The 25,948-nt window shown below is 49.4% G+C and overlaps 1 protein-coding gene across 4 annotated transcripts in view; it reads right to left on the bottom strand.

Annotated features, from left to right (window-relative positions):
- The window catches only part of NPHP4 (nephrocystin 4), a 113,900-nt gene that overhangs the window by 84,481 nt on the left and 3,471 nt on the right, over positions 1 to 25,948 (bottom strand). For 2 of the 4 annotated variants that reach the window (XM_055306178.1, XM_055306177.1), the window contains exons 3-7: positions 21,477 to 21,650; positions 15,261 to 15,413; positions 6,805 to 6,977; positions 5,689 to 5,753; positions 2,496 to 2,651 (exon numbers count right to left, since the gene is read on the bottom strand). In XM_055306178.1, the coding sequence (XP_055162153.1) occupies positions 2,496 to 2,651; positions 5,689 to 5,753; positions 6,805 to 6,977; positions 15,261 to 15,413; positions 21,477 to 21,611 (682 nt within the window). In that variant the 5' untranslated portion in view covers positions 21,612 to 21,650. Of the gene's footprint in view, positions 1 to 2,495; positions 2,652 to 5,688; positions 5,754 to 6,804; positions 6,978 to 15,260; positions 15,414 to 21,476; positions 21,651 to 22,063; positions 22,166 to 25,948 lie in introns of those variants that run through there. The other 2 variants (XM_055306176.1, XM_055306179.1) reach the window with 2 other exon arrangements.

Raw genomic sequence — 25,948 nt, 5'->3', positions numbered from 1 at the left:
CCCAAGAAGAGGGAGTATGCTCCTGCCCACGTGAAGTGAGTGCTCCTGCCCACCCGGGCACTTTCCGGCTCCACTTCTAAGGTCCCTGGTCATTAGCTTTTACGCAAAAGATTAGGGACACCTAGGTGGCTCAGCAGTTTGGCACCTGCCTTCAGCCCAGGGCATGATCCTGGAGACCCGGGATCAAGTCCCACGTCAGGCTCCCTGCATGGAGCCTGCTTCTCTATCTCTGCCTCTCTCTCATGAATAAATAAAATCTTTTAAAAATAAATAAATAAATAAACATAAACAACAGATTAAAACAACAGCAATTTCCCAGACACTGCCTGCACCCAGTAAGTGTCCCAGTGACCAACTGGCCGCTTTACAGGAGGGGGCTCAGATGGCTTCTGAAGACATGACCCTTCAGGGTGAGGAGTTGGAGCATGCCCCACTCTGCAGCTGGCCCCTCTGATGCCCCAGGCCGACACAAGACACTGAGAATAAACTCGGGGCCACCAGAGCTGCCCATTGCCACCACAGGAATGACATAGGACCAGGCTCCAGATGAGCTTCAGCAGGTCCAGGTTTTATCTGCAGCTCTACTGACACCCACTGGCAAGTCATAGAGTGAGGGACACACCTGAGCCCCCACCAACACTCTGCTCACCCAGAAGCCCAGGTCAGAAGGACTCATGTAAGCTGAGTTTTAGGCAGGCATGCACCTAGGATCTTGACATCGGGACATAGCACAGTGGCACAATGGGCCCTCCCTGACCGAGGGCCGAGGCCTCAGAGTCACACGCGGATTGTCATGTTTTCAATCTCGATGGCAGTGACCACGCAACATTCTATCTCCCTGCTTGACCCCGTCTTCTCTTTCGAGAGGACATAAGCAAATTCTGGAGGGTGAAAAGACTTCCTATATGGGGCTGGTGGCAGGGGGGCGGGGGGTTGGGGGGACTGGGGGAGGGTGGTTGCTTGGTAAGCCATGGCAAATCCAGAAGTGGGACCCTCCTCAGACTTGTTCCTGTTCATAGCTATCATTTCTGGTGTGTCATCATCTCTTCTTAGCAACATTGGAAAAATAGTGACCTCGTAATGGGCTGACCACCATGGGCCCATCCCAGAAATTTACCAACTCAGATAACAATGTCTGGGCCCCAGTATTGACTAGGACACTGAGCCATGTGCAGGGACGTTGTTACTGAAAACATTCCCATACCGGAGCTGAGCTACTTCTTTTTTGGGGGGTGAGTATTCCTATTCTAGGTCAAAACTTGGCACTTCCAGCTCACGCTCATGCCCAATCCTGCTCTCCCCAGAACGGAACAGGGAGCCAGCCCACCCCACACAAGAGGTTCCAGTAGCACCAGGTGGGGAAGGATGAGTGTGGCATCTTCTCCTAGATACCTCAGACAGCCAGACGGAGAGCCTCCGGAGGTGCCTGGAAGGAGCATGAAGTTCAGATCGAGGCCCGTCAGCAGAACCCAGGAGCAGAGCATATCTCTGCAGAGACCTCCTGGCTAATCCACCACTGGAGAACCTAGTTCTAAACACACCAAGACAGAGCCCGGAGGCTTTCACGTGGAGTTCAGTTTTCAAAAATACTCAAGCCATGGCTCACCCGCATTCACAGCAGCATTATGCACGACAGCCAAAAAGCATCCTGTCCATTGAAAGGTAAACAGAGAAACAAAATGTGGTCCATCCCTGCAATGGAATATTATTCAGCCTTACAAAGGAAGGAAATTCCAACACATGACCCAACAAGGATGGACGTTGAGGACACGATGCCAAGTGGAATAACCCAGCCACAGAAGGGCAAATATGGACTATTTCCCTCAGAGGAAGAGCCTGGAAGAGTCAAATTCACAGAGGCAGGAAGCAGGGCAGTGAGGCGGCCAGGGCTGGGGAGGGGACACAGGGAGTCATTATTGAGGGATTGACAGAGTTTCAGTCCAGGGACATGAGAAAGTTCTGGAGTGGATGGTGGTGGTGGTGGGTGTACAACAAGATGAACATCCTTAATGCCCCCTGAACTGCATACTTATAAACGGTTAGAACAGTAGATTTATGTTATGTCTATTTTGCCACAATTTAAAGATAACAATAATCAAGCCTCTGATATGGCAGCCCAGCAAGGGTGGGAACTAACAACAGTGGTTTTCCCGTTTTCCCGACCTTGGTCATGAAAATGCGAACGATGGATCTTATGACAGCATTTCCCAAGTAAGGACACAGAAGCAACTTGAGGGATGAGAGACACCGCTCTGAAGGGACCTGTGCCCTGCCCTCCTCCCTCCCCTCCCCTCCTACCTCCACCTTCCCCTCCCTCCCTTCCCCTCTCCTCCCTCCTCTCCTCCTCCCTTCCTCCTCTCCTCTCTCTCCTCCCATTTGCTAAGGGTGCCTAGCCACAACCAGCCCACCTCATAGCACAGAGCCTGATCCCTGCAAGGTCTGACCACCAAACTAATACAGACTCACCAAATAGAGGGAGACAGAGCAACCCTTACCCTTTTCTCCATGAGCTGGAAGGAGGCCAGGGATGTGCTGCAGACCAGACACCAGAAGGTTCTGGGGAAGAAGATGGAACACGGGCTCCAGGAGCGGGTGTGGCCTCAGGGCGTATTGCAGGCTGCAGCTCTCAATGAGGGTCATGTGTTTATTTTCTGTAGGAGAAACACCTATATGAGAGTTGGCACTAAAGGCCCTTTCAGTCAAACCAGCCAATAAACTGAGTAAGAAACACCACAAACAGGAAACATATTTTTCCATGGAGATGGGGGAATCGCTCTGTTAGTTCAGCCTAAAAAGTAAACTAATCCTTACTAAATCCTTAGTAACTCTCTACTAAAACTGCAATAACAAAGATACTTGCTTTTGATGCAACATAGTGAAATCTCTCCTGCTTGCCTCCCCGCCCAAGGTGTGAAGTCCAGGCATTGCCTGGTCCCCAGCTCAGCGGGAGACTGCAAGGGACCCTTTCCCCTCAGCACCTGCACAGAGCATCGGGACTAGGCCCTGGGAGAGGCAGGAGGCCAAGACAGAGCCCCGCCTCGAGGACATGTGCTCATCTGGGCAACCGATACACAAACACAGATACCCACAGCACAAAGGACAATAGGATCGGACCCTGAGAAAGGTATACATAACGCACAGCAAGCTAGGGGAAGAGGGAGAGCACCCTGAGAAAGCAGCAGCTGAGAAAGGCCCAGACACAGTGCTCAGGGAGCTGGAGGGAACAAAACCAACAGAACAGACCCTGGGGTGCAAGAGGCAGAGTCCAGAATCACAGGGCCCAGTAGCTGAGAGGGACCAGGACATGCCCTCTACTCATCCCCGCCAAAACCTTGCTTGGCCTTGATTTCTTCCACTGACAGGAGCCTCACCACCTCTTGAGGCAAGCTACATGATTTCATAAAAAAAAGAGCTAAAGTCTGAAGCTTAATTTTATTTTTTTTTAATTTTTTTTTTTAATTTATGATAGTCAGAGAGAGAGAGAGGCAGAGACATAGGCAGAGGGAGAAGCAGGCTCCACGCACCGGGAGCCTGACGTGGGATTCGATCCCGGGTCTCCTGGATCGCGCCCTGGGCCAAAGGCAGGCGCTAAACCGCTGCGCCACCCAGGGATCCCTGAAGCTTAATTTTATTGATAAAGATTGGCTTTTAGGTTATTTCTCAATATGACCAACTGCATTCATTAGGAAAAGCAATTAATGAAAACTATATTTTTATTACCTAATGACTACACACATAGGGTCTGCTAACTTTAAATTTTTAAGTGCCCTGAGAGGTACCCTCTCGTGTGGCCGGCTGGAGAGACACTGGTTGGGCCTCCATGGAAGGCAAACAGGAGAAATGTTACAGACTAGCCCCCAGACCGAGCACTGCAGCTTCCAGGAGCTCAACCCACAGTTATTGGGCACATATACAAAAGAGAGGTGTCCACACCAGCAACGTACCCAGCCCCAGGGCCCTGGGTCTGCCCGGTATCCACTGGCAGGGCCACTCAGTCAACACAGAACACACACTCAACAACTCAACAACATACCATGAGGTCATAGGGAGAATGAGGGGCTCTCTCAACACCAAGACCAAACAAACCTTCTCTAAAATAAACTGTTAATAAGAAAAATGAGATGGACATGCGCCTCTGCTCCTGTCCTGGTACAAAGAACCCCCAGGGTCCAGGAGACTCAGAGGGGCTGCCTGGGGTATGGGGGAAGGAGAGCAGAACACTGCAGGGGCAGGGGAGCTCACTGAACCTTGTTATACTTTTTTATGCTATTTTTTTAAGATTTTATTTATTTGCTCATGGGAGACACAGAGAGAGGCAGAAACATAGGCAGAAGAAGAAGCAGGCTCCCTGCAGGGAGTCTGATGTGGGACTTGATCCCAGGACCCCAGGGATCACAACCTGAGCCAAAGGCAGACGCTCAACCACTGAGCCACCCAGGCATCCTTTTATGTTAATTCTGAATCATGTGAATGTATTGACCATTCAGGCAAGAAACGTGTACATTTCTGGAAATGCCCACGAGAAGGTGAGCTACCAGCCACATAGCTCCTCAGGCACTGCCACAGCCACACAATCTTCCAATGCTGCCCGGGACAAGGTCCTGATGGTGTGTGTCCTTCCAAAGGTCCTGACCCTGGGGCACTGCGCTAACTCAGTCAATGGAGCACGTGACTCTTGACCTCAGGGTTGTGAGTTCAAGCCCCACATTGGGCATAGAGCCTACCTAACATAAAATTAAAAATTAAATGACAAAAAAAAAGCCCTGATTCTAAGGATGCTGTAGGACACAAATACTGGCAAAGTAACGATCAGACTCAATTGAGAAATAATGTAAAAGCCAATCTTTATCAATAACATTAAGCTTCAAACTAATTGCTCCTCTATTGTGACATTTCTGTCAAATTCAGCAGGCAGTGGAAGGGATGGGGCTTGCTCAAAATTCCCATCACAGAATCCAGGCAACAACTCAAAGACACAGAAAGTCACCCTCCCCAACAGATCTACCTCCAACCACTGGACCCCCTCCACATCCTGGTCCTTGGCCAGGTCAGGTCTCCACCAGGGGCCTCCAAGATGGCTTCCACCAGGTGCCCCCTCCCCATCTCTCAATCGGCCAGGAACCAGAGTAGGTCACATGCCCTTCAGGTCACAGAGGCATGGCAGGAAGCCCCCTGCTCTGCCTAAGACACCCCCCACCCCCACCCCTGCAGCTGCTTGGCCTCATAGAAGATGGCGGGCATCCCTGCAGGACGTTCCTGTGCATTTAGGCTTTGCCGTGCTGGACATAACCAATGGGCCTCACAGTGAAAGGTTTCTGGTACTAGCATGGCCATGGCCAGTGATAGACAACAACTACTTGTAGTGGTTGTCAGGTGGACAGGCCACCGCCCCAGAGGCCAGGAGGCCCACATCCCTCCCACCAAGAGGTTCTGGGGCTGCCTCTCCCAGAGCCGTCTGCACAAAGCAACACCTTCCCCTCAGGCTAGTGCTTACAGTTCCTTCAGTTACGTCAACCATCCAAGCTCATGACACTTTTTGCCCTAATCCCTTAAATAAATCAGTTAAGCTGATAATGGTTTACACAGAGAAAGAGAACAAGATGGAGTCAAAGCAGATAACACCAGGAAAGTCATAGGGAGGATGAGAGGACTTCACAGCAACACCTCAGGCCAGGCCTTGTCTCTTACGTTCGAAAGGGTCCTGGAGCAGTGGGTGCAGGAGGGCTCGGGGAGTGCCGTGATACAGCCTCAACCTGCAAAGCAAGACCACAGAGCGCGTGTCAACCCTCTGCATCCTGCATTTAGCCAAGAAACATCAGTGATGCTTCTCACTCCACACCTACTAGAGCTGTGTCAACACCATACAATCACATCCTCTGCAGGAGAGACAGGTGAGCAAAGCAGCAGCCCCCCATGCCCCCGGGCCACATGCTTCCAACACACACACAGTACTCCTCCCGACACACGCAAGACCCAGGCACCTAGAAAAAGTACACCAGGGAAATTTCTAATATCTGAAATGTCCCAAGAAAGACAGCATTTGAGGAATCTTCATGGTTGTGTATCTAGAGCACTGGTTCTCAACCAGGGATGATACCATCTCCAAGAGGATATCTGGTAATGTCCAGAGATATTTTTGATTGTCATGGCTAAGGGTGGGTGCAGGGGGGAGAGGGCTTTGGCATCTGGTGGGTAAGGCCTGGGATGCTCTCAGACACCCCACAGGGCACGAGGACGGCCCCCATAGCAAAGACTTGTCCTGGCCCCCATGTCAGCATGCCAAGGCGAAGGAACCCTGTCCAAAGTGACAGTGTAAACTTCAGCACTGGCTGACATGGGGACACACTGTCTTCTCCGTCCTGCTATATAGCCAGCTCCTGAACAGAGCCCAGCACAATGTGTCTGCTGAACAGATGCCCACTGCTTACTGGGTGTCTGTTGGTGAAGAACATATTATTTAGCACCCACACAACCTTATGACATGTGTAGCATTCTCTCTCATGCCCCAATGAGTGAAATCAGTCAAGAGTTTGGGTCACTGGCCTAAAACCCTACAGGAATAAGTGAGAGCTCACTTCATCCTACATCAGTTCCTACATCAGGCTGAAGGACACTTCCTTGGCTCACTGAGAAATGGCAAACAATTACCACACAGCAGAAAAGCTCCCGGCAACACACGGTTAGGAAGAAACCACAACACAAGCTGACAATTGCAAAGTTTTCTGTTACAGCCAATGATGGAGCGTGAAATCTCCACAAAACGATGCTGGAAAACTCCAAGGATGAAGAAGATGAGGCAGGTACCGCTTGTCCTGGGAGGCAGAGGTAGGAGATTCCAGTTTGTTGCCAAAAATCCGAAGAATTCCAAAGCCACATGACAGAGCCTGGAGAGAGCCATCCTGCTTCCGGCCTTCGGTGACCACCTCAACCACAGCCACCACGTTAGGGTGGTTCAAGGACGTGTGAAAGTACAAGGGCTGCAAAACAGAAACCACAACTTCGGTGACAGACTGACCATCCACCAGCTGCAGAGAGCATACAGAAAAGGTACAGGCGCCGTCGCTCTGCCCGCCTATGAATGTGTGTGCCCGTGTGGAACACCACGTCCCTCCCAGGGCACCGCAGGAGAGAACAGGCATGGTAAACTTGCTCCCTCGGAGTCAAGAAACATTCCAGAGCACCCAACACCCAAGAGAGCAGACTATTTGCTTCGCTCCTGGAGCTTCTGACCCACAGGAAGTGACAGATGGCAGGCCCTCCACACACCACCTGTCGCGCACACCACCCCATTGCCCGACAAGCACCCAGTCACTGCAAACACACACACCTGCTGAGCTACTTCACAGAGCTCTCACCACGTAAAACTTCAAAACAACTCGCCAATATTGGATCTAACCCGTTTTGTGGGTAACCATTATGAAGTTCCACCTAAACTAATTTTGTTTAAACTAAGCAGGATCCCTAGATTTTAGGAGATGCTTTGTAATTATACCCAGTTCAGAGCCCGACTAACATCTTTTTATGACAAAAAGTGCCTAACATCATTTTCTTACAAGATTTTTTTCTTTTTGAATCTAAGCCAAGTAGATAGTATTCAAGTCTCTCTTAAAAGGTTTTCCACCTGTAACGTTCCCTCGGATGCAAATGGAGCCCCAGCTGGGGCGGTGGAAGGGGTCAGATCCACCTGCATCCAGCCTCCCTGCAATGTGCACTCCTGCTCAGGAGAGATAGTGCCTCTGCTCGGCGGTCGCTTCCTTCAACTTCATCATGCCCGGTCTGGCTGCTTTTATTTAAAACTAATAAACGTCGTAGGCACAGAAGATGGGGACAGAGGCGCTGCCGGGGTTTGCAGAACAAATCTAGATGGAGGCACTGAGCTGTGGCTCTGGACACGGAAGGTCCCCAGAATCGCATCTGCACTGGGGGAGCATGGGTGTGGCACCCGCCCCCAACACAAAGACCACCCCCCTCCAAGCAGGTAGAGGTAAGGCAGGGCTGCTGCGATGTGATTTAAACGTGGACTAATCCCCCATTAACGAGTCATTACCGTGGTGTCACCAGGAAAACGTTTACTGTAATCACAGACTGTCAGCCCAGGATAACAGAGAGACACATTAAAACATCAGCCATGAGATATAAATCGTTATTCTATTATCTTTTATTGCAAAATGATGAAATAATGACCACTTACAGCTGACAGGTGGTTGGACCAAAAGAGAATTATGTTTCTGCTTCTAAGACTCAAGAACTGTTTTTGGAGAGCCCCACTGCAGAGTTGGGTTTGTCACTGTCTCACCTCTTATATTTATACCTGTGCACATCCGTGTTAGGAACACTACCCACTTTTCCTTTGGCAGTGAAACAAATACCTTAAACCGTGATGCAAAGCCACAGTCATCTCCTACCCAGAGGTCACCTTGAAATTGCTCTGCCTGGAGGCCCTGGGACCAGCTGCTTCCCACATGTCCCAGGTTCAAATTTATGGCTGCTCCCTCTCCTTTCTGTTTACCCCAAAAACAACTGCTCTGAGACCAAAACAACAGGAGCAGAGCCCTGCTGTTGTCCGTCTGCAAAGACCCCATCTTCAAGTGGGAGGGTCAGTGGTGGAAGTGCCACTTCCTGAACACGACCCGAGGTCTGAGGGGTGTTGCCCTGGCACTACTGGCCGTGAAGGGCACATGGTGGTCTCTTCTAAATATAATTTATGGACCCTTTGGCATGGGAACAGCATCGTGCTAAAGAATTTCTAAGGAGCCTGAAAACACGATCCCACCCTCAAGTTCAGAGTTCAAAGGTAAAGGCTAGATTAGGCAGGTAGAAATGGCAAATTCTGCTCAGGACCAACCAGAATCACGTGGAAGTAAAAGCCTCCCACGGGTGAGAGCACAGGGCAGCTCCACAGCTTGTTAGGAAAACCCAACAGGCCCCTAAGTCACCTATGCTAAGCCCCAGTCAGCAAACCAAGGGACACTGACCCAACTGCAGTTCCCACTCTCCCGGGCTTGGAGCTCTGAGTGGGTGGATCTGGAATTCCCTGGCCAGCACCAGTGAGGTGATCTCCTGGTAGACCCTCTGCACCCCCACACACACAGGAAGGTACCTTGCCTGAAAAAGTTTCTCTTTGCTAGAAACTTCTTCCTTCCCCCATTGTATCTATAAAAGCCTTTCACTTTGTACAGCTCCCTCTAGCTCCTTTCTGTTGGCTAAATGGGATGCTGCCCAATTTATGAGCCGTGCATAAAGCCAATTAGATCTTCAAATTTACTCAGTTGATTTTTGGTGTTGTGGGTTCTTTTAGATTTTATTTATTTGAGATAAGATCGAGGGAGCAGGAGCAGGGGTGGGGGTGTGGAGGGAAAAGGAAAAGCAGGCTCCCCGCTGAGCAGGGAGCCCAACTCAGGGCTGACATGGAGCTTGATCCCATGACCCTTAAATCACAACCTGATCCGAAAGCAAATGCTTAACCCACTGAGCCATGCAGATGTCCCTGATTTTTGGATTTTGTTATTTTTTTTTTTTTAAGATTTTATTTATTCATGAGAGACACAGAGAGAGGGAGAGTCAGAGACACAGGCAGAGGGAGAAGCAGGCTCTATGCAAGGAGCCTGACGTGGGACTTGATCCTGGGACTCCACGATCACACCCTGGACCAAAGGCAGGCACTAAACCACTTAGCCACCCAGGGATCTCCATGATTTTTGGTTTTTAACAAGCTTTAATCAATCCCCTGGTCACCTTGAGGGGACTGTCCCCAGGAGGGTAAAGTTGGGCCAGTCCAGCTCACCTGGTACCAAGGCATATTCCCACCTTACAGCCCAGGAACAAGCTACACTACAAATCCTGCCAGCATTCAGCTGAGCAAAAACTGCAAATAAGCCCTTCAAGTCTAAGGACATTTAATTAACAACATGCAGCAAGCTTTGAGAGGAAAACCCTATGCATCAACTGAAATTGCATGATTAAAAGTTTGAGTCAAGCCCATCAAATTACCTGCAAGAGAGGGCCTCTCCAGACAGAAGAGGGGACCCTCATTCACCCCAGTCACATCCCACTCATCTACATCTGACAGGTTTCCTCCCTGACAGGATAAACAGATTAATAAATCATGGAAATGCTCCTGTCTTAATGCCTTCATCTTCAAAAACATGGACACCATTTTGCCTCAGGGCCAAGTCCCCATTTCTCAGCCACATGACAGAATTGAAATTGGGCCTCTGATGATGTGCCTCTGTGGAGAGACTGCAGCCAATGTGTCCCCAACGGCATTGCCACTCGACCTGCCCCCTTCAGTCCCCGAGCAGAAAGCTGATGGCATGGCCAGGGAAGAGCAGAGCAGAGATTCTAACAGTGCCTTCCAAACAATTTTTTTAAATAAATCTTTAATAGAATATCTTCAGGAAGGCAGAAAGATAACACTTCCTGCAGCTCCTACCTGCTAGCTCAGCCTCCCACCTGAGGGCTTGGGTGGTTTCCTGTACACTTCCCACCTCAAGACTGAATGCTCCAGGCCTGGGGAACTCTGCTACATGAAACTCTGCTGAGAGATGCAAAGTCTCTAGTTCCAGAGTCAGAAGCTTCAGTCCACTGTTACCCACAGGAAACAACACGATAGATCCAGCCCCACTAGGAGACTCGTCCGGCCCCCCCCATGTCAGCATGCCAAGGCTAAGGAGCCTGTCCAGAGTGACAGTGTAAACTTCAGCCCTGGCTGACATGGGGACACACTGTCTTCTCCAACCTGCTACAGCCAGCTCCTGAACAGAGCCTGGCATGATGCGTCTGCTGAACAGATGCCCACTGCTTACTGGGTGTCTGTTGGTGAAGAACATATTATTTAGCACCCACGTAAACCTTATGACATGCGTAGTGTTCTCTCTCATGCCCAGATGAGTGAAATCAGAGTCAAGAGTTTGGGTCACTGGCCTAAAACCCCACAGGAATAAGTGAGAGCTCACTTCCATCCTACATCAACCCCTATATCCAAGGCCAGAGCCAATCCCACTTCAGCCTAAAGGACACTTCCTTGGCTTACTCAGAAGAGTAAGCATACGCAAATAACCCACAGTATATATTATTATGAATAGACAACACAAGCTGACAAATTTAAAGCTTTCTATCATCCCCCATGGCAGGTAGTTAAATCTCCGTACGACTAAGGCCCAGGGCTAGAAACATCCAGGAAAGTGATCATTCCTCCATATCTGGCTCGGGGTCCTGGGGGTACTTTCCATAGAGCTGGAGAGGAAGGGGCCACGGTGCAGGACACTGCCCTAGGGCTCCTGCCATGGTCACGTACGCTTGGGAGCTGCATAGAGGACACATGAGAGGCTGGCTATTGAGAGAGGACCAGCACATGTTCAAGAAGTAAGGGATTAATCAAGTCACTTGGAAGAGCTTCCAGGACTTTCCTTGGGATTACATGGATATTCCTTAACAGCATCCACTTTTAAAGAGGGAATTACATGGTTCCCGTTACTCTAACAAATAAGAACATTTGAGAATTGTTTCTCATGGTGTCACTTAAGGGAAGCAGAAGCCGCCCAATTAGCTGTACCTTGAGCTCAAACACCTGGGTTACCTACTCCTCTAACAACACCCGGGGCCAAGGCAAGCTCTGTGTAGGTGCAAGCCTGGTCTGCGTGGCGGTGGTCAGTGGAGACCCCTACGACTCCTGCCCAGTCACTCCCATAACATAAGAGGAGGAGGAAAAATGAGACTGTCACAGGAAGCCCGTGTGCGGTTAGTTAAGGAGAAAATTTAAAGGAGAATTATGTCCATCTCAGAAACTGCACGGTACTTTGGCTTCCCAGATTATTTTTTAAAAGATACTTTCTGAGAGGCTGAACAAATTATTAACCATCTCAGCAGAAGTGAAAGGCAATTCCTCTGCACGAGGATGGTCTGGAAGGACGGCCCAGAACTGCGGGCTGGGAGCTGAGAGGCTCCAGCAGGCAGCACCTGGGAGGCGGAGCCTGAGAGGGGAGGAATTCATCATTCACGGAAACATCAGCTCAAGTTCAAGGCAAGGTCTTTCTGCAGGACAGTGTTTGCCAAGTAATAAAATCAGGCCCACATATGACACCTAACGACTCAGTAAAAACCCGGAGCACAGGAGCTGGGTTCATTAATCTACATTTGACTGGACAGCCATGGTGATTCCAAAGATGCAGCCTGCCCACCTCCAGTCAGATCTCCCCACACCACTGCTGGCCAGTAAGACCAGAAAACACAACCAATAAAATCAGAGAGAGACCTTCACCAAATTTCAGAATCCCCCTGAAAAGGGGTACCTGGTATTCACTTCCACGGGTATGCGGGCAGAGCGCGCAGACCCTCCTGTGCATCAGTGCCCCGTGTGCGGGGAAATACGGATGTGCGTATAAGCTTGCATGCATGCGCCACACAGGGGTTTTGCTTTCCTTAACTCAACTCAAGAGGAACCTATTTCCCTGTGTGCTGAGCACCAAGGAAAGGAGAGTAGTGCTGGGCTCCGTGAGGATGCAGCTGAAGGGCGCGGCCGACCGGAGCTCATTCCTGGGCCACCACTGGCCTCTGCTGCTCGCCTTGGGCATAGCAACTGGACGGCAGGGCTCCCTGAGCAGGTCCGGGCTCTGGCCTCACCTCCCAGCCGAAGACACTAGGGCCAGCCCCCGGCCCTAATGCTGCACACTCCACTTCAGCAACTCCAAGACTGAAGCGTGCAGAATTTTCCAGAAACATTAAACCCTGAAGTCCTCACTAACCCAGAATCCCCTATCACCCTGCCCAGCTCAGCAGGAGACAAAATGTGAGGGCAGCCGAGGCAAAGCAGGGTGGCGCTTGGCACCCCGGACCTGGGACTTGGCCGTGAGGGCTCAGGACTGGGAGACACCTGAAGTGTTGCGGTCCCACGAGTGGCACGGCAGCCGAGGTCTCTGGGGGTAGCAATGCTAACCCTAGACAAGTCCAGGAGGAGCAGGTCTGCTCTGAGGGCTGTTTCCTACCATGACTGCAGTTCTGGAGGGTCACCATAGCCAAGCCACCCTAGGCAGAGGACATGACCCTATGACAGGGACGTCCCACCACTCACCATGGGCCAGGGAAGGGTGGGCTGAGGGGAGGATGTAGAAGAGGAACTCATTCCAAAACTACAACCGCAAAGCACTCAGTACTGATTTCAGTGCACGCCTCCCTCCCTCTACCCACAAGACTCTTCCAAACGGAAAGCCCGGGAGCAGACACTGGTCAGGGGAGGCTGCAGAGCAGGTGCGCTGCCCCAGGCACTCCCAGCCCCCTACCGTGCTGGGTTACTCTTCAAGAAGGACATGGAACACCGGCCTCTGGAGGAGGGGGGGTGGGAATGGAATCACATAAATGTGCTGCGAGCCAACGCTCAGCCCACAGTTAACTCCCTGGTAGGGGACAGCCATGTCACCATGGCCTTCATCATTCACTTGGTAACTGTCACAACACCAGGCTTCCCAGGGCCAGACTGTACCCACGACAAAGAGAAATTTGAACAGCCATGCCCTTGAAGGCCACCCTCAAAGGCAGCAGAGGCTGAGCTGGGGCCAAGTGATCACCCACACCGGGGCCATGCTGCTCCTGGTGAACCCTGACCTGCCGGGTCAGAGGCGTGAAGGCCACTCATCACCTGTGCTGATGAAACCCTGTAGGGAGTCACCGACAGGCCCACAGGTGACTCACACTCGGCACGGCAGGCCAGAGGCCTTTCAGCAGCACAACTTCTGTCCCCAGGACAACATTCCTGACGTCTAAGGGGTAGGAGCACCCTCCACTACCCTGTGATGGGAGGGCTCCCATCAGAATCAATCCACGCCCAACCACAATCCAACCATAATCTGGACTCTGGGTGGCAGCCAAATGCTGAGAGCAGCACATTTGTTTCACGTCTGGGCCGGGACAGTCCCCAGCACCAAAGGGCTACCTTCGGCTCTGGTTACAGACAGTGACACCTCCAAGAACGGCTATGGTCACAGCCACCTCCATTACTCACAGCACTACCTGCCCCTCGAGCCCACTCTGCCCATGAGAAAGATCACATCAACGGGGCCTCAGCCCTTTCCATACCTGTGACCATCACCCACATCAATCAAGCAGACCAACTGTGTTGGGAAGTGTGCCCCAGCGCTGGGCTCTGCCCCCGGTGTTTGCAGCCTGTGAGCATGCAAGCCATGCTCCACTCACAGTGCCTGTGCTCACAGACATCCAAAGGACTAGTCCCTCTTGCTGCAGGTCCAGCTTCAATGCTCGCTGCCAGGGGGGACCCTCCTTCTTCGCCCTCCCACCTCAGGTCTCCCCGTTCACCCCCAGAGACAGTTCTGGTCTCCTTCAGAAGCTTACCACAATTTGCAATGACCCTGTCACCTGCCTTTGTGTGTCACCCCTGCTATACACCATGAGTGCTACAGCCATGCCATCCACCATCACCACTAGGCACTCAGTCCAAGGGCTGAGTAGAGGCTCGTATTGGGTGCTGCCAAACAAAGACAAACCATCTAGCTGCAGCCAGACACAACCAAGCAGGCAAGACCATGTCACCAAGCAATGCCAATGCAGCCACTCAGGATGGAAACAGAAGGCATGGGTTCGAGTCCAGGTTCTGCCACCTGCTACCTGGGCAAGCCACCCTCCTTCTAAGCTGCAAGTGCTCATCTTTAAAAACAAAGAAAAAAGCCACAATGAAAGAAGGCAGACAAGGAGGGTGAGGGAAAACAGGAGAATCAGATGAGATCAATAATTTCCTAACTGGGATCCCTGGGTGGTGCAACGGTTTGGCGCCTGCCTTTGGCCCAGGGCGCGATCCTGGAGATCCGGGATCGAATCCCACGTCGGGCTCCCGGTGCATGGAGCCTGCTTCTCCCTCTGCCTGTGTCTCTGCCTCTCTCTCTCTCTCTCTCTCTCTCTCTCTCTCTCTCTGACTATCATAAATAAATTAAAAAAAAATTTAAAAAAAATAATAATTTCCTAATTTTGTTCCAAGAACCCCAAGGGTCCTTGAAGGCGAGAAGACCTCCAGGAGCCCCCTGCCCTACCGCTTCGACCAGAGCCATGTGCTCTCATCTGTTCAGGATGTTTGGCCTCCACATAGATTTTGTTTAGAAATGAAGTGCCCCAGTGCTAAAACAAGCTTTGCAATGACCCATCTGCTGCTCAGTGGCATTTCTCGGGTCTGAGATGCACTGGTCATGTCCCCAGGTCATAAGCCCCACACACCTGGTCTTGGCCACACAGCTGCCCCGCCTGCCACCATGGCCCACCTCATCAAAGATGATCCTGGATGGCTGCCTGGAAAGCTGCTCAGCCGGCCTCACCGCGGTCTTCCATGTCCTCCCGAAAAAGTGTCGGTAGGTGACATCAAAGAGAGACACACGCAGATGGCAGCCCACCTCCGAAAGCACCTCCAGCACTCCCTAGGAGACGGAAGGGTACAGGTCCTGAAGGGTTCTTGACATCCTGAGCCATCCCATGTGTGCTGACCATCCAGCCTGGTAGAATCGGATCACTTAGCATCTTTTAGGTGTCAATATCCTTGGGGGGAACTTTTCTCTCCCATGGCCAGTGGTCTTAGGGTTATGCATGAAAGTGCTTGGCCCTCCCGGCCACTTAGAGCACTGAAGCCCCGAGGCACAGACACGGGCATATGTCCTGGGGCCAGCTAATTCCTATACAGAGTAAATGACTTGCCCTCCAGAACATCTAGGATGAGCAAACCAACCAATCCAGAGTTCACACTCCCACCTGGCCCTCCATCTGGCTCTTAGACTCGGGGAGACCACTGAGATTACACCAGCCATCCCAAGCCTAGTCATCTGCTCAGACTGCCTTGCACATTCCTCCCCACAGAAACAACAATGAAGGCTTTCAGCCACAGTCTCTCTGGCTGCTCTGCCTCCCGATCGACCACATGCCACCCCGCGTGGCCCTATGTGGCCTGGTATACCCCCACCTCTTGGGAATGGCAACAAACAGTCTTCTCTTGGTTGCTCTCAACGGGCCTGAACAAACAAAATCCCACACCTGCCTGTGTCCCTACAGCAGCTGTGAGAGGTAGAGGGAGAAGCCAATGTGCCATGGAACTCAGCAGGGGTGCCTCACAAAGCACATGGGTGTCAAATCCCCGCGCTGCATGCTTACACAGCTCTCAACTGTTTTATCCATTATACCTCCCTCCAGCTACCACATGGAGGTGACTGGGTGACACCAGTGATGGGCCAGATGTGGGGAGGTGAGGAACAGCAGCTGGAAGGACGGGGTGGCCAGCTGCCTCCGGGCGCCCAGGCCTCACCTGGGCCTAGTGCTGCAAGTCCTACATCCCTAGCGAAGGATGATGGCATGTTTTCTGCCCCGGGCTGCTGGGAATGAGGCAGTGTTGGGTACGGAGGTGTCAGACAGCTGACAGGTCTGGAAGAGGCATCTGAGCCCCGTCTCAATCACAGAGGTATGGGGGCCCCTCGGGACTTTGCAGACCTCTCTCAGACCTCTCTCGGCACACGGGCTGCCTCTCTACCCATATGTTTTCTCAGGAACCTCCCCGGCTCACTCCCATGCCTTCCCTGAGCACTGCCATCTAGACACCTGCCCATCCTCTGACCCTGGTTTTTTTTTTAAAGATTTTATTTATTTATTCATTAGAGACACACAGAGGCAGAGACACAGGCAGAGGGAGAAGCAGGCTCCCCTACAAGAGCCTGATGCGGGACTTGATCCCAGAATGACAACCTGAGTCGAAGGCAGATCCTCAACCACTGAGCCACCTGGTTAAACTTTGTTTTCTGGGGCCAATTTCTTTCAGGGATGTTTGCTATCATCTAAAGTTGTCAATTCTCAAAGTAACTAAACTCATACAAACATTGTAGGACTAAACTTTCTCATGTGTTTCCTACTTGGTCTTTTTTTTTTTTTTTTTTGACTTGGTCTTCCTTTAAATGCTTTCTTTTCACTGATTTTGTACGTACAGCTGACCCTTGAAGAACACAGGTTTGAATTGCACAGGTCCACTTCTATATGGTTTCATTCTGTTTTGATGATGTTTTGATGATGATGGTACAGAACCGCAGATGTGTTTTCTCTTCCTTACACCTTAACAGGATTTTCTTTCCTATAGCTGACTTTATTATAAGAACATAGGATATGATACATACAGCATAAAAAAATACATATTAGTCAACTGTTTACATTCCCAGGAAGGATTCTGGAATAATAGTAGGCTATTATTTGTTAAGTTTTGGGGGAGTCAAAACTTATGTGTGGATTTTTGACTGCATTGTGGGGTCAGTGCCCCTAACCCCACATTGTTCAAGAGTCAACAATAAAACTTGTAAAATTTGGGGTTCCTGTGTTAAATCCCATCTGTACTATCCTTTACGTATATCACTAGATCTGATGTCCTCATAGTTTAAGAGCTTTTGTGTTCATATTCATGAGGGATGTCAGTCTGTACTTTGTGATATCCTTGCCCAAACTGGTTATCAGTTATGGCAGCCTCAAAATAACAGCTGGGAAGCATTCTCTCCTCTGTTTTCTGAATGAGTTTATCAAAAATTCAAATTAATTAATCTTCCTCTGATACTTTATAAAATCCAACAATGAAGTCATCGAAGTCTGGAGTTTCTTTGTAGGAAGCTGTTTAATTATGAATTCATTTATTTAACAAACATAGGACTTTTTATATTTTCTATTTCTTTTAGTGTCACTTTTGGTAAGTCGAGCTTTTCAAGAAATGTGTCTATCTCAACTAAGTTATCAAATTTGTTGTCACACAAGTTATTCATATCCCTCGACTTTTTAACATCTGTAGGATATATAGCAATGCTCCTTCTTTCCTTCCTAATATTGGCAATCTGTGTTTTCTTGCTCTTTTTCCATGATCAGTCTTGTAGGAGTTTATCAATCTTATTCATCTTTTCAAAGAACCAACTTCTGGCTTTGCTGATTTTCTCTATTATTTGCCCTTTCTTTACTGATTTCTGCTAAATGAGCAGAAATCTACCATTTCCTTCTTCTATTCTCTTTGGGTTTAACTTGTTCTCCTCACGTGATTCTTAAAGAGGACATAGAGGTCATCGAATTTATACCTTTCTTCTCCTCTTACATAGTCATATAAAGATGTAAATTTCCCTACAAGGACTAAACTACTCACACCCCATAAATTTTGGTCTGTTCTTCCACTACTCAGTTCAAATTATTTTCTAATTTCCCTATGAATCCTTCTTTGACCCAAGGATTAGTTGTTAGTGTGCTGTTTAATTTCCTGCTGTTTGAGGATTTTCTAGGTATCTTCTTGTTCATTTCTTTTTTTTTTTATTCTTTTTTTTTCTCTCTTTTTTTTTTCTTGTTCATTTCTAATTTAACATCATACAAGTCAGTGAACATATATATACTCTATAAATTCCAATCCTTTTAAATCCATTGAGACTTATTTTCATGGCCCAGCATATGGTCTATCTTGGTGAATGTCCCACATGCACTTGAGAAAAACACGTATTCTATTTGTTGGTTATAGTGTTTTAGAAATGACAGTCAGGTCAGAGTGGTGGATGGTGTTTCAATCTTCCAAATCCTTATGAGTGTTCTGGTACATTTGTTCTATCAATTATTGAGAGAGGAAGGTTAAAAGTCTCCAATTGTGATGGTGAATATGAATGGAGCTCCCTTTAGTCCTACACAATTTTGCTTCACGTGTTTGGAAGCTGTGTCACTGGGTGCTGTGCACAAAGGCGCAATCACAGCTTGCCCAACCATTATGCCAAACTATTGCCAAACTATTGTGCTTTGAAAGGCCAGTAGAGGGGCACCTGGGTGGCTCAATTGGTTAAGTGTCTGCCATCAGCTTAGGTCATGATCTCAGGGTCCTGGGATCAAGCGCCGCATTGGACTCCCTGCTCAGTGGGGACTCTGCTTCTCCTTCTTCCTCTACCCCTCCCCCCTCCACTCATACTTGCTCTCTCTCAGATAAATAAATAAATAAAATCTCTTAAAAAAAAAAAAAAAGGCCAGTATAGGAGGCTGGCCCTTGGATGGAGGCTGGGCACTTAGCATTCAGGAGGGTTCCCATCACCATACTGACAACGGCAACCTGTGCCTAAACTGTATAGAGTGGTTTATGCTAAACACCTCCTTTCTTGCTGGGAGTGTGGAATCTGGAAACATGCTAGGCAGAGGATACCCGCCTGACCAGTCCTCAAACACTGTGGCCACTGAGTGTCTAACGAGCTTCCTTGCTGGGAGCATTTCATACGTGTTGTCATGACTCGTTACCGAGGGAACTGAATGTGTCCTGTGAGGACCCTGGAAGCACATGCCTAGCCCCCCACACTTTCTCCCATATGCCTTTCCTATTGCTGATCTTACTCCATATCCTTTCACTGCAGTAAACCTTTTCTATGAGGCTGATTATATGCTGACACATGTGAAGTCTTCCCAAGGAAACACTGAGCCTGGGGGGTGGTCTCGCAGTTCTCAACAGAGGTACATGCACATTTAGAACTGTCCTATCTTCCTGACTGCATCATTATGAAATGCCCCTTCATCTCTGGTAGTACTCCTCACCTTGAAACTGACTGACATCACAGCACAAAGGCTTCTTATAGGGTCTACATGGCCTGTATTTTCTCCATCCTTTAACTTTCATAGGTACAGTTCATTTCTTTCTGCTTAAAGTGTGTTTTTTTTATAAGCAACCTATAAATGGTCTTAACAATAAGTTGAAACTCTGAGTCAGGAACTCCATTTGGAGGAAGTATTCCACAGACATATATGTACATATGTGTAAATGAAGTTAATCACTGTAGCTGTGTCTGTATTGCAAATGACTGAGAAAAAATCTACATGTTCATCAATAAAGGTCTGGATAAATACAGGCAGGTTCATCCAGAGAAATACTATGTTGTCTTAAGAGAGATTGTAATGACATGAACAATCTTTAAGACATTACTAAGAATATTTTTTTAAGCAAAATAATACAGGTATATTTACCTGCTGTATTTGCTTAGAGTTTCCAGAAAGTTACACAAAAAAGCAGGTCACACTAGCTGAGTCTAGGGTGGGACACTGCTGCCTTAGGGATTCTGTGTAATTATACACTCTCCTCACGTACCCTAGTGAATTCTTTTTTTTTTTTTTTTTTTTTTTTTTTTTTTAATTTATTTATGATAGTCACACACACACAGAGAGAGAGAGAGAGGCAGAGACACAGGCAGAGGGAGAAGCAGGCTCCATGCACCGGGAGCCCGACGTGGGATTCGATCCCGGGTCTCCAGGATCGCGCCCTGGGCCAAAGGCAGGCGCCAAACCACTGCGCCACCCAGGGATCCCTACCCTAGTGAATTCTAAACACTGATAATTACCTTTTCAAAAGTAAATAAATACAAATAAACAAAATAAAATAGGAAAATAAATAAAATAAAATTTCCTTCCTAAAATTCCTAAGGGGGAGGACAGCACTGTCCACTACTCTGTGAGCTCCTATTAGGTGGAAGTCACTGGCGCTGGGTGACCAGGCAGGAGCCCAGATGGCCACCTGGATTGGGGCACCCCACGCAGCCGGCTGCAGTCCCCTCAGGCTGTTTCCTGCTCTGTGAAATCCAGTAACAACGGACGCCACTTCAGAGGGCTGCTGCAAGGAGCAGGCCAACTGGAACAGGAAAGTTTGGGCTACTAGTAAGGCTGGAAGAGCAGCAGCCACCATGGGGCAAGCACAGTGGCCACACACAGCAGTCGCTGGATCAGAGGGCTTACAAGCGAATGCTGTAGGGTGTGAGTGATATCAAAGAAGTGAGCTCTTACAGATCCAGGCCCCCAACAACTAAATACATGGAGAATCACTTGGCTATCTGCAGAGGAGAACATAGCCTTGCCAAGCCAAACCCTACGAAAAGTCACATGTTCACATGTTCACACTGGCAGGTCTGGATCCTTCTCATGCGTCCCACTGGGTGTCCCACTGGGTCTCACAAGAACCATCCAACCATCCATGGGTTCTCTGTGGGCAGCGCAGAAGTACCAGCTTCTCTAGCAGTTTTCCTGCCCCTGAAGGACACAGATGCAGCCAGAGCCACAGAGCAAGGGCCTGAGTGTGCAGGACGCTATGGCACATCCAGGCACACAGCTTCGGCCAGAGCTCTGCCCCTGTGGTTCTAACTGCCAGGCTGCAAGCAGGCTGCTTGAGTCATGCATGAGCCCACCTCCTGCAAACCACCCAGCTCAGAAATAATGCAGGAAATCATATTACCTGGATTTTAAAATGGCCTCACTGTGGGCAGAAAGAAACCTTTACCCAGTGTCAAAAGTGCTGACCGAGTTGCTGAATCACGCATGTGTTCTCTTTGCTGATGAGCCACTTTGCCTCCAAATACTGCCAAGGCCCAAGGTAATGGGTATGGTGGTAAGACTCAAATAAATAAGTGAAAATCAATACCGTCTCAGCTGAGAGCAGGAGCAACATATGTAGGAAAATAAATAGCAAATTTCTATACCTGCTTAATTAGTGGCCCGTCAAGCCACTTCAGGACACACTGAAATGCTGTTGATTCCTTTAAAGGCTGGCGTGCTCTCTGTAGGTGGGGAGGGACCAGCACGTTTTGGTCAAAAATCCTGAGCCAGTCATTCATTCTGCCAGTCCTGAGGGTCACTTGGGCCTCTAGGATTACCTGCACAATTTGTGTTCAAATAAATAAAGGAGTTACGAAGGCCATAGTGCACAGAGCGATTCTGAAAGTTTCCTACCTCCCCTTGCATCCCAGAGGAACCGCCATCCCCGAAACCCACACTTTGCAATTCCTCCCCTGCATCCCCAGTGCAGCACACTGGTATCTGTGCCACCTTCCCCTGGTAAACACACCCATCTTGCTCCAGATCATGTCTCTGTCCCTGCTCTCAGGAGCCAACTACAGCATGACCATGCTGGCCTCAGTGACTAGTGCAGAAATAGGTATATGCAGGGCTGCTTTGTACAGTGGCAGAGGTTGAGCACTACATGACAGTGTCAGGCCTTGGGGACTGGGGCTATCTTGGAAGGAACTAGGAAGCATGACCCAATCAGAGCCAAGGAGATGCAAATCTCAGTTTCTGCTGGCTCTGCTGAGGGAAGGGAATACTCTTCTGCAGCCCTCGAAAGAGAGGTCATCAGTATGAGGCTGTCCGGAACCACCGTGGGAGCAGCTTCCTTGAGACACACATGAAAAAAGCAAGCAGAGCAAAAGCACAAGCAAGGGTCAGTGGATCTAGGTGTCACAGTTAGAGCCCTGGCCTGAGGAGACCCTAAAGCACCCCAGGACTGCTCAGCTACATCAACAGTTTCTTGTTGCCAAAGCTGGTTTGGAACAGATTTTGAGTGTTATGGGCTTTTTGGTGACCTGGCTCACTGAGGACATCATCCACCTTCCCACCAGATAGGGATCTGTACCTTCTCTAGCCTCTTTTCAGCTGACACACAATCTTAAGATCTTGGCTTTGATAGGAGGCTGAATTCTGCACACTAAAATGACAAGCAAGATAGGGCAGCGGATTTGGTCTCCTAAAACAGAGGTACTTTAAATGGGTTCCCCAGATTCTGCGGTTCCCCGGAGTTGTCAAAAACTCAATGTCAAAGCTATTTTCATAATATTCAAATGTTATTTGCCTTTTTCACCGTGTCGATGTTTGGGCTGATGAAGCAAAGGGAAGAGTGGGCACACTGGCCTCAGTGCACCGAGGCAAACCTCTGGCCATCGTGCATTCTTCACCACTCACAGCAAGGGCAGAGTCCCCAGTGAAGCTGCGAAAACTATGAATTTTATTACATCTTGATCCTTGAGACTGGCATTTTTAATACTCTGTGATGAGAAGGGAAAGACAGGGCAGCCCCAGTGGCGCAGTGGTTTAGCGCCGCCTGCAGCCCAGTGCGTGATCCTGGAGACCCGGGATCAAGTCCCACGTCGGGCTCCCTGCATGGAGCCTGCTTCTCCCTCTGCCTGTGTCTCTGCCTCTCTCTCTAGCTGTGTCTCTATGAATAAATTAAAAAAAAAAAAAAGAGAAGGGAAAGACACAGCAAGCACTGTTGCTGCAAAATGAAGGGTACTGGTCACCTCAGGGTGAGGCTGCTGTGAGCCTCTGTGGCACACTCAGGACCCACTGCTCCTGTTGTCTGGTGATGCTATCTTTTTTTTTTTTTTTTTTTTAGATCTTATTTGAGAAAGAGAGAGAGGGATCCCTGGGTGGCGCAGCGGTTTGGTGCCTGCCTTTGGCCCAGGGCGCGATCCTGGAGACCCAGGATCGAATCCCACGTCGGGCTCCCGGTGCATGGAGCCTGCTTCTCCCTCTGCCTGTGTCTCTGCCTCTCTCTCTGTGTGTGTGTGTGTGACTATCATAAATAAATAAAGAAAAAAAATATTAAAAAAAAAAAGAGAGAGAAAGAGAGAGAGAGAGAGAGCATGAGCAAGGGAAGGGGCAGAGGAAGAAGCAGACGCCCCACAGAGCAGGGAGCCCGATTCAGGACTCAATCCCAGGACCCTGGAATCATGACCTGAGCCAAAGGCAGACACTTGACTGAGCCACCCAGGCGCCCCTGGCAATACCATCTTTACTAAAAGAGTAGCTGAGAGACAGACTGAGCTTACTCAAACTCGGGCACTTTGCAGTCTATCAAACGTGAACTAAATGAGTCTGTCACTTTCAAGGAAAACTGGTAATAAGAATTGGGCTTTCAGGCAAAAATCAGAATTGGGAAAATCTGTATCCTCCACTGTGATTCTGACAGCTTCCTCCTCCTTAAAGACGTGCTTGACGAGATGGATGGTGACTGTGACAAAAGTGATCTTCTGAAACTACGATTAAATGCACACTATTTGGAAGATCAGCATACCTTAGAAGCAGTGTTCTCCAAGTAAGCAGTGCATCGTGATATAAAAAAACCTGCATGAGTAAAAGATCTATCCAAAGTGCAGGACAGGGCAGCCCCGGTGGTGCAGCAGTTTGGCGCCGCCTGCAGCCTGGGGTGTGATCCTGGAGACCCAGGATCGAGTCCCACATCGGGTTCCCTGCATGGAGCCTGCTTCTCCCTCTGCCTGTGTCTCTGCCTCTCTGTCTGTGTCTATGAATAAATAAATAAAATCTTTAAAAAAAAAAAAGTGCAGGACAAACCAAAGGACTTTAAGGTACCGGCACACGCAAACTTCACTGGCAGGGTGCCAAACCCCATACTGCAACAAACTTTTAAGAAACTACCACTCGCAGTTGTGCTGGTGGTGCATTTGGGTGGAGAATCAAAGGAGAATGCCACAATTACCTGAGACTCTGCTCCCTTCTCTGCATGAGGCTGTTTCTTTCAAATACTTCAACCAAAACAACTTGTGCTCAACAGGTTAAAAACAGAAGCCTAAGGGTGCCTGGATGGCTTAGCTGAGTGTCAGACTCTGGATTTCAGCTTAGGTCACAATCTCAGGGTCGCACTCAGTGGGGAATCTGCTTGAGAGTATCTCCCTCTCCCTCTCCCTCTGCCCCTCCCATTGTGAGTGCTCTCAAATAAATAAATCTTAAAAACAAAAAGAAAGAGGCCTATATGAGACCCAGCTGTCCATTAAGCCAGACATTACAGAAATGTGCAAAAAATGCAAAACCACCCCTTTTCCTGCTAATTTTTTTATTCTGGAAAACAGCTGGTTTTCATAAAAAATACATTTTATGCTAACATGTAACAGGTCTGTTGTTATCTCTACATGAGCAATAACATTGTTAACATCTCTGTTTTCATTTCCAATACAGTTAAAGCTGGTAGACATAATAATTAAAGTAAACAAAAGGTCTCTGGAGCCCTCAGCAATTTTTTAAAGGGTAAAAGGTACGAGACCACAAAGTGTGAGAAAGGCTATTCTAACAGGACCCAAAAGACGAGGGCTTTGTACAGCCAGGCCACCCTCCACCTTTGCAGGCTGTGTGGGGAGCGGAGAGGATCCCCCAGAGCGCGGACATGGCTGGCGTGAAAAGCTCTCCCACACCCCCATGCCCAGGCACAAAGCCCCAGCACCCACACCCCATAGCCCCTGCAGGCAGGCATGCAGTGCAGCATCCGGATCTAGACTGTCACCATGTGAGCAGTGAGGCACACATGCATTGCGTTTTCTGTTCTGAGCAGTTACATCTGCTCAATATCCCCTTGTTTTAAGGAATGACCCTACAATCCAGTGTGGGAAGGCTGTCCACAAATCTAGGCAGAGCACTGTAGTGATGGGCTCAAGATGAACACGTGACCCACACTGTGCCAATCATCATCTCCCCCAGGACTCCAGCCGCAGTTCCCTCTGAAGAGGCTGTCTCTGCTGAGAGGGCAGGAGCTACTGGGCCAGCCTGAATCCCAGGGGCTACCCTGCCACTCCAGGGAGAGCCTGAGGTCAAAAGGTGTCCTGCCCACACAGCCCAGACCCCTAGGTGGAGAGAGCCTGATGGAAGGCAGCCCCCATTCCCATAGCAACCGAGGTGTAGCAGCCAAGAAAAGCACATGGAGGCTTTCCCTGGTGGCTAAATGGCCCCCAAAGAAGTCCCGGTCCTCATCCCCAGGATCTGTGAATATGGGACTTCGCATGGCAAAAGGGACTCTGGGAGTGTGATTAAGTGAAGGACCTTAAGGAGGAGAATGGATGACAGGATCCACCTAGATGACACAGGTGGGCCTGATGTAGTCACAAGGATCCTCAGAAGAGGAAGGCAGGAGGGTCACAGAACAGGTCGAGTGACCACGAAGCAGACAGAGAAGGGAGGGAGAGAAGGGTCACAGGCCAACGACCAGCTAGAAAAGGCAAGGAAGACTTCTCCCCTGGAGCTTTCATAAGGAACACAGCCCTGCCCACACCTTGATCTGAGCCCAGTGATATTGAATTTGGACCTCTGACCTCCAGACCTGGAAGAGGGTAACTGTGTTGACTCGAGCTGCCCAGATTGTGGTATCATTACAAAAGCCACAGGCACTCACACA

This window comes from Nyctereutes procyonoides, unplaced genomic scaffold (assembly GCF_905146905.1).
Source record: "Nyctereutes procyonoides isolate TBG_1078 unplaced genomic scaffold, NYPRO_anot_genome, whole genome shotgun sequence".
NCBI lineage: Eukaryota > Metazoa > Chordata > Mammalia > Carnivora > Canidae > Nyctereutes > Nyctereutes procyonoides.
This window is presented reverse-complemented; position numbering and strand designations above follow the sequence as displayed.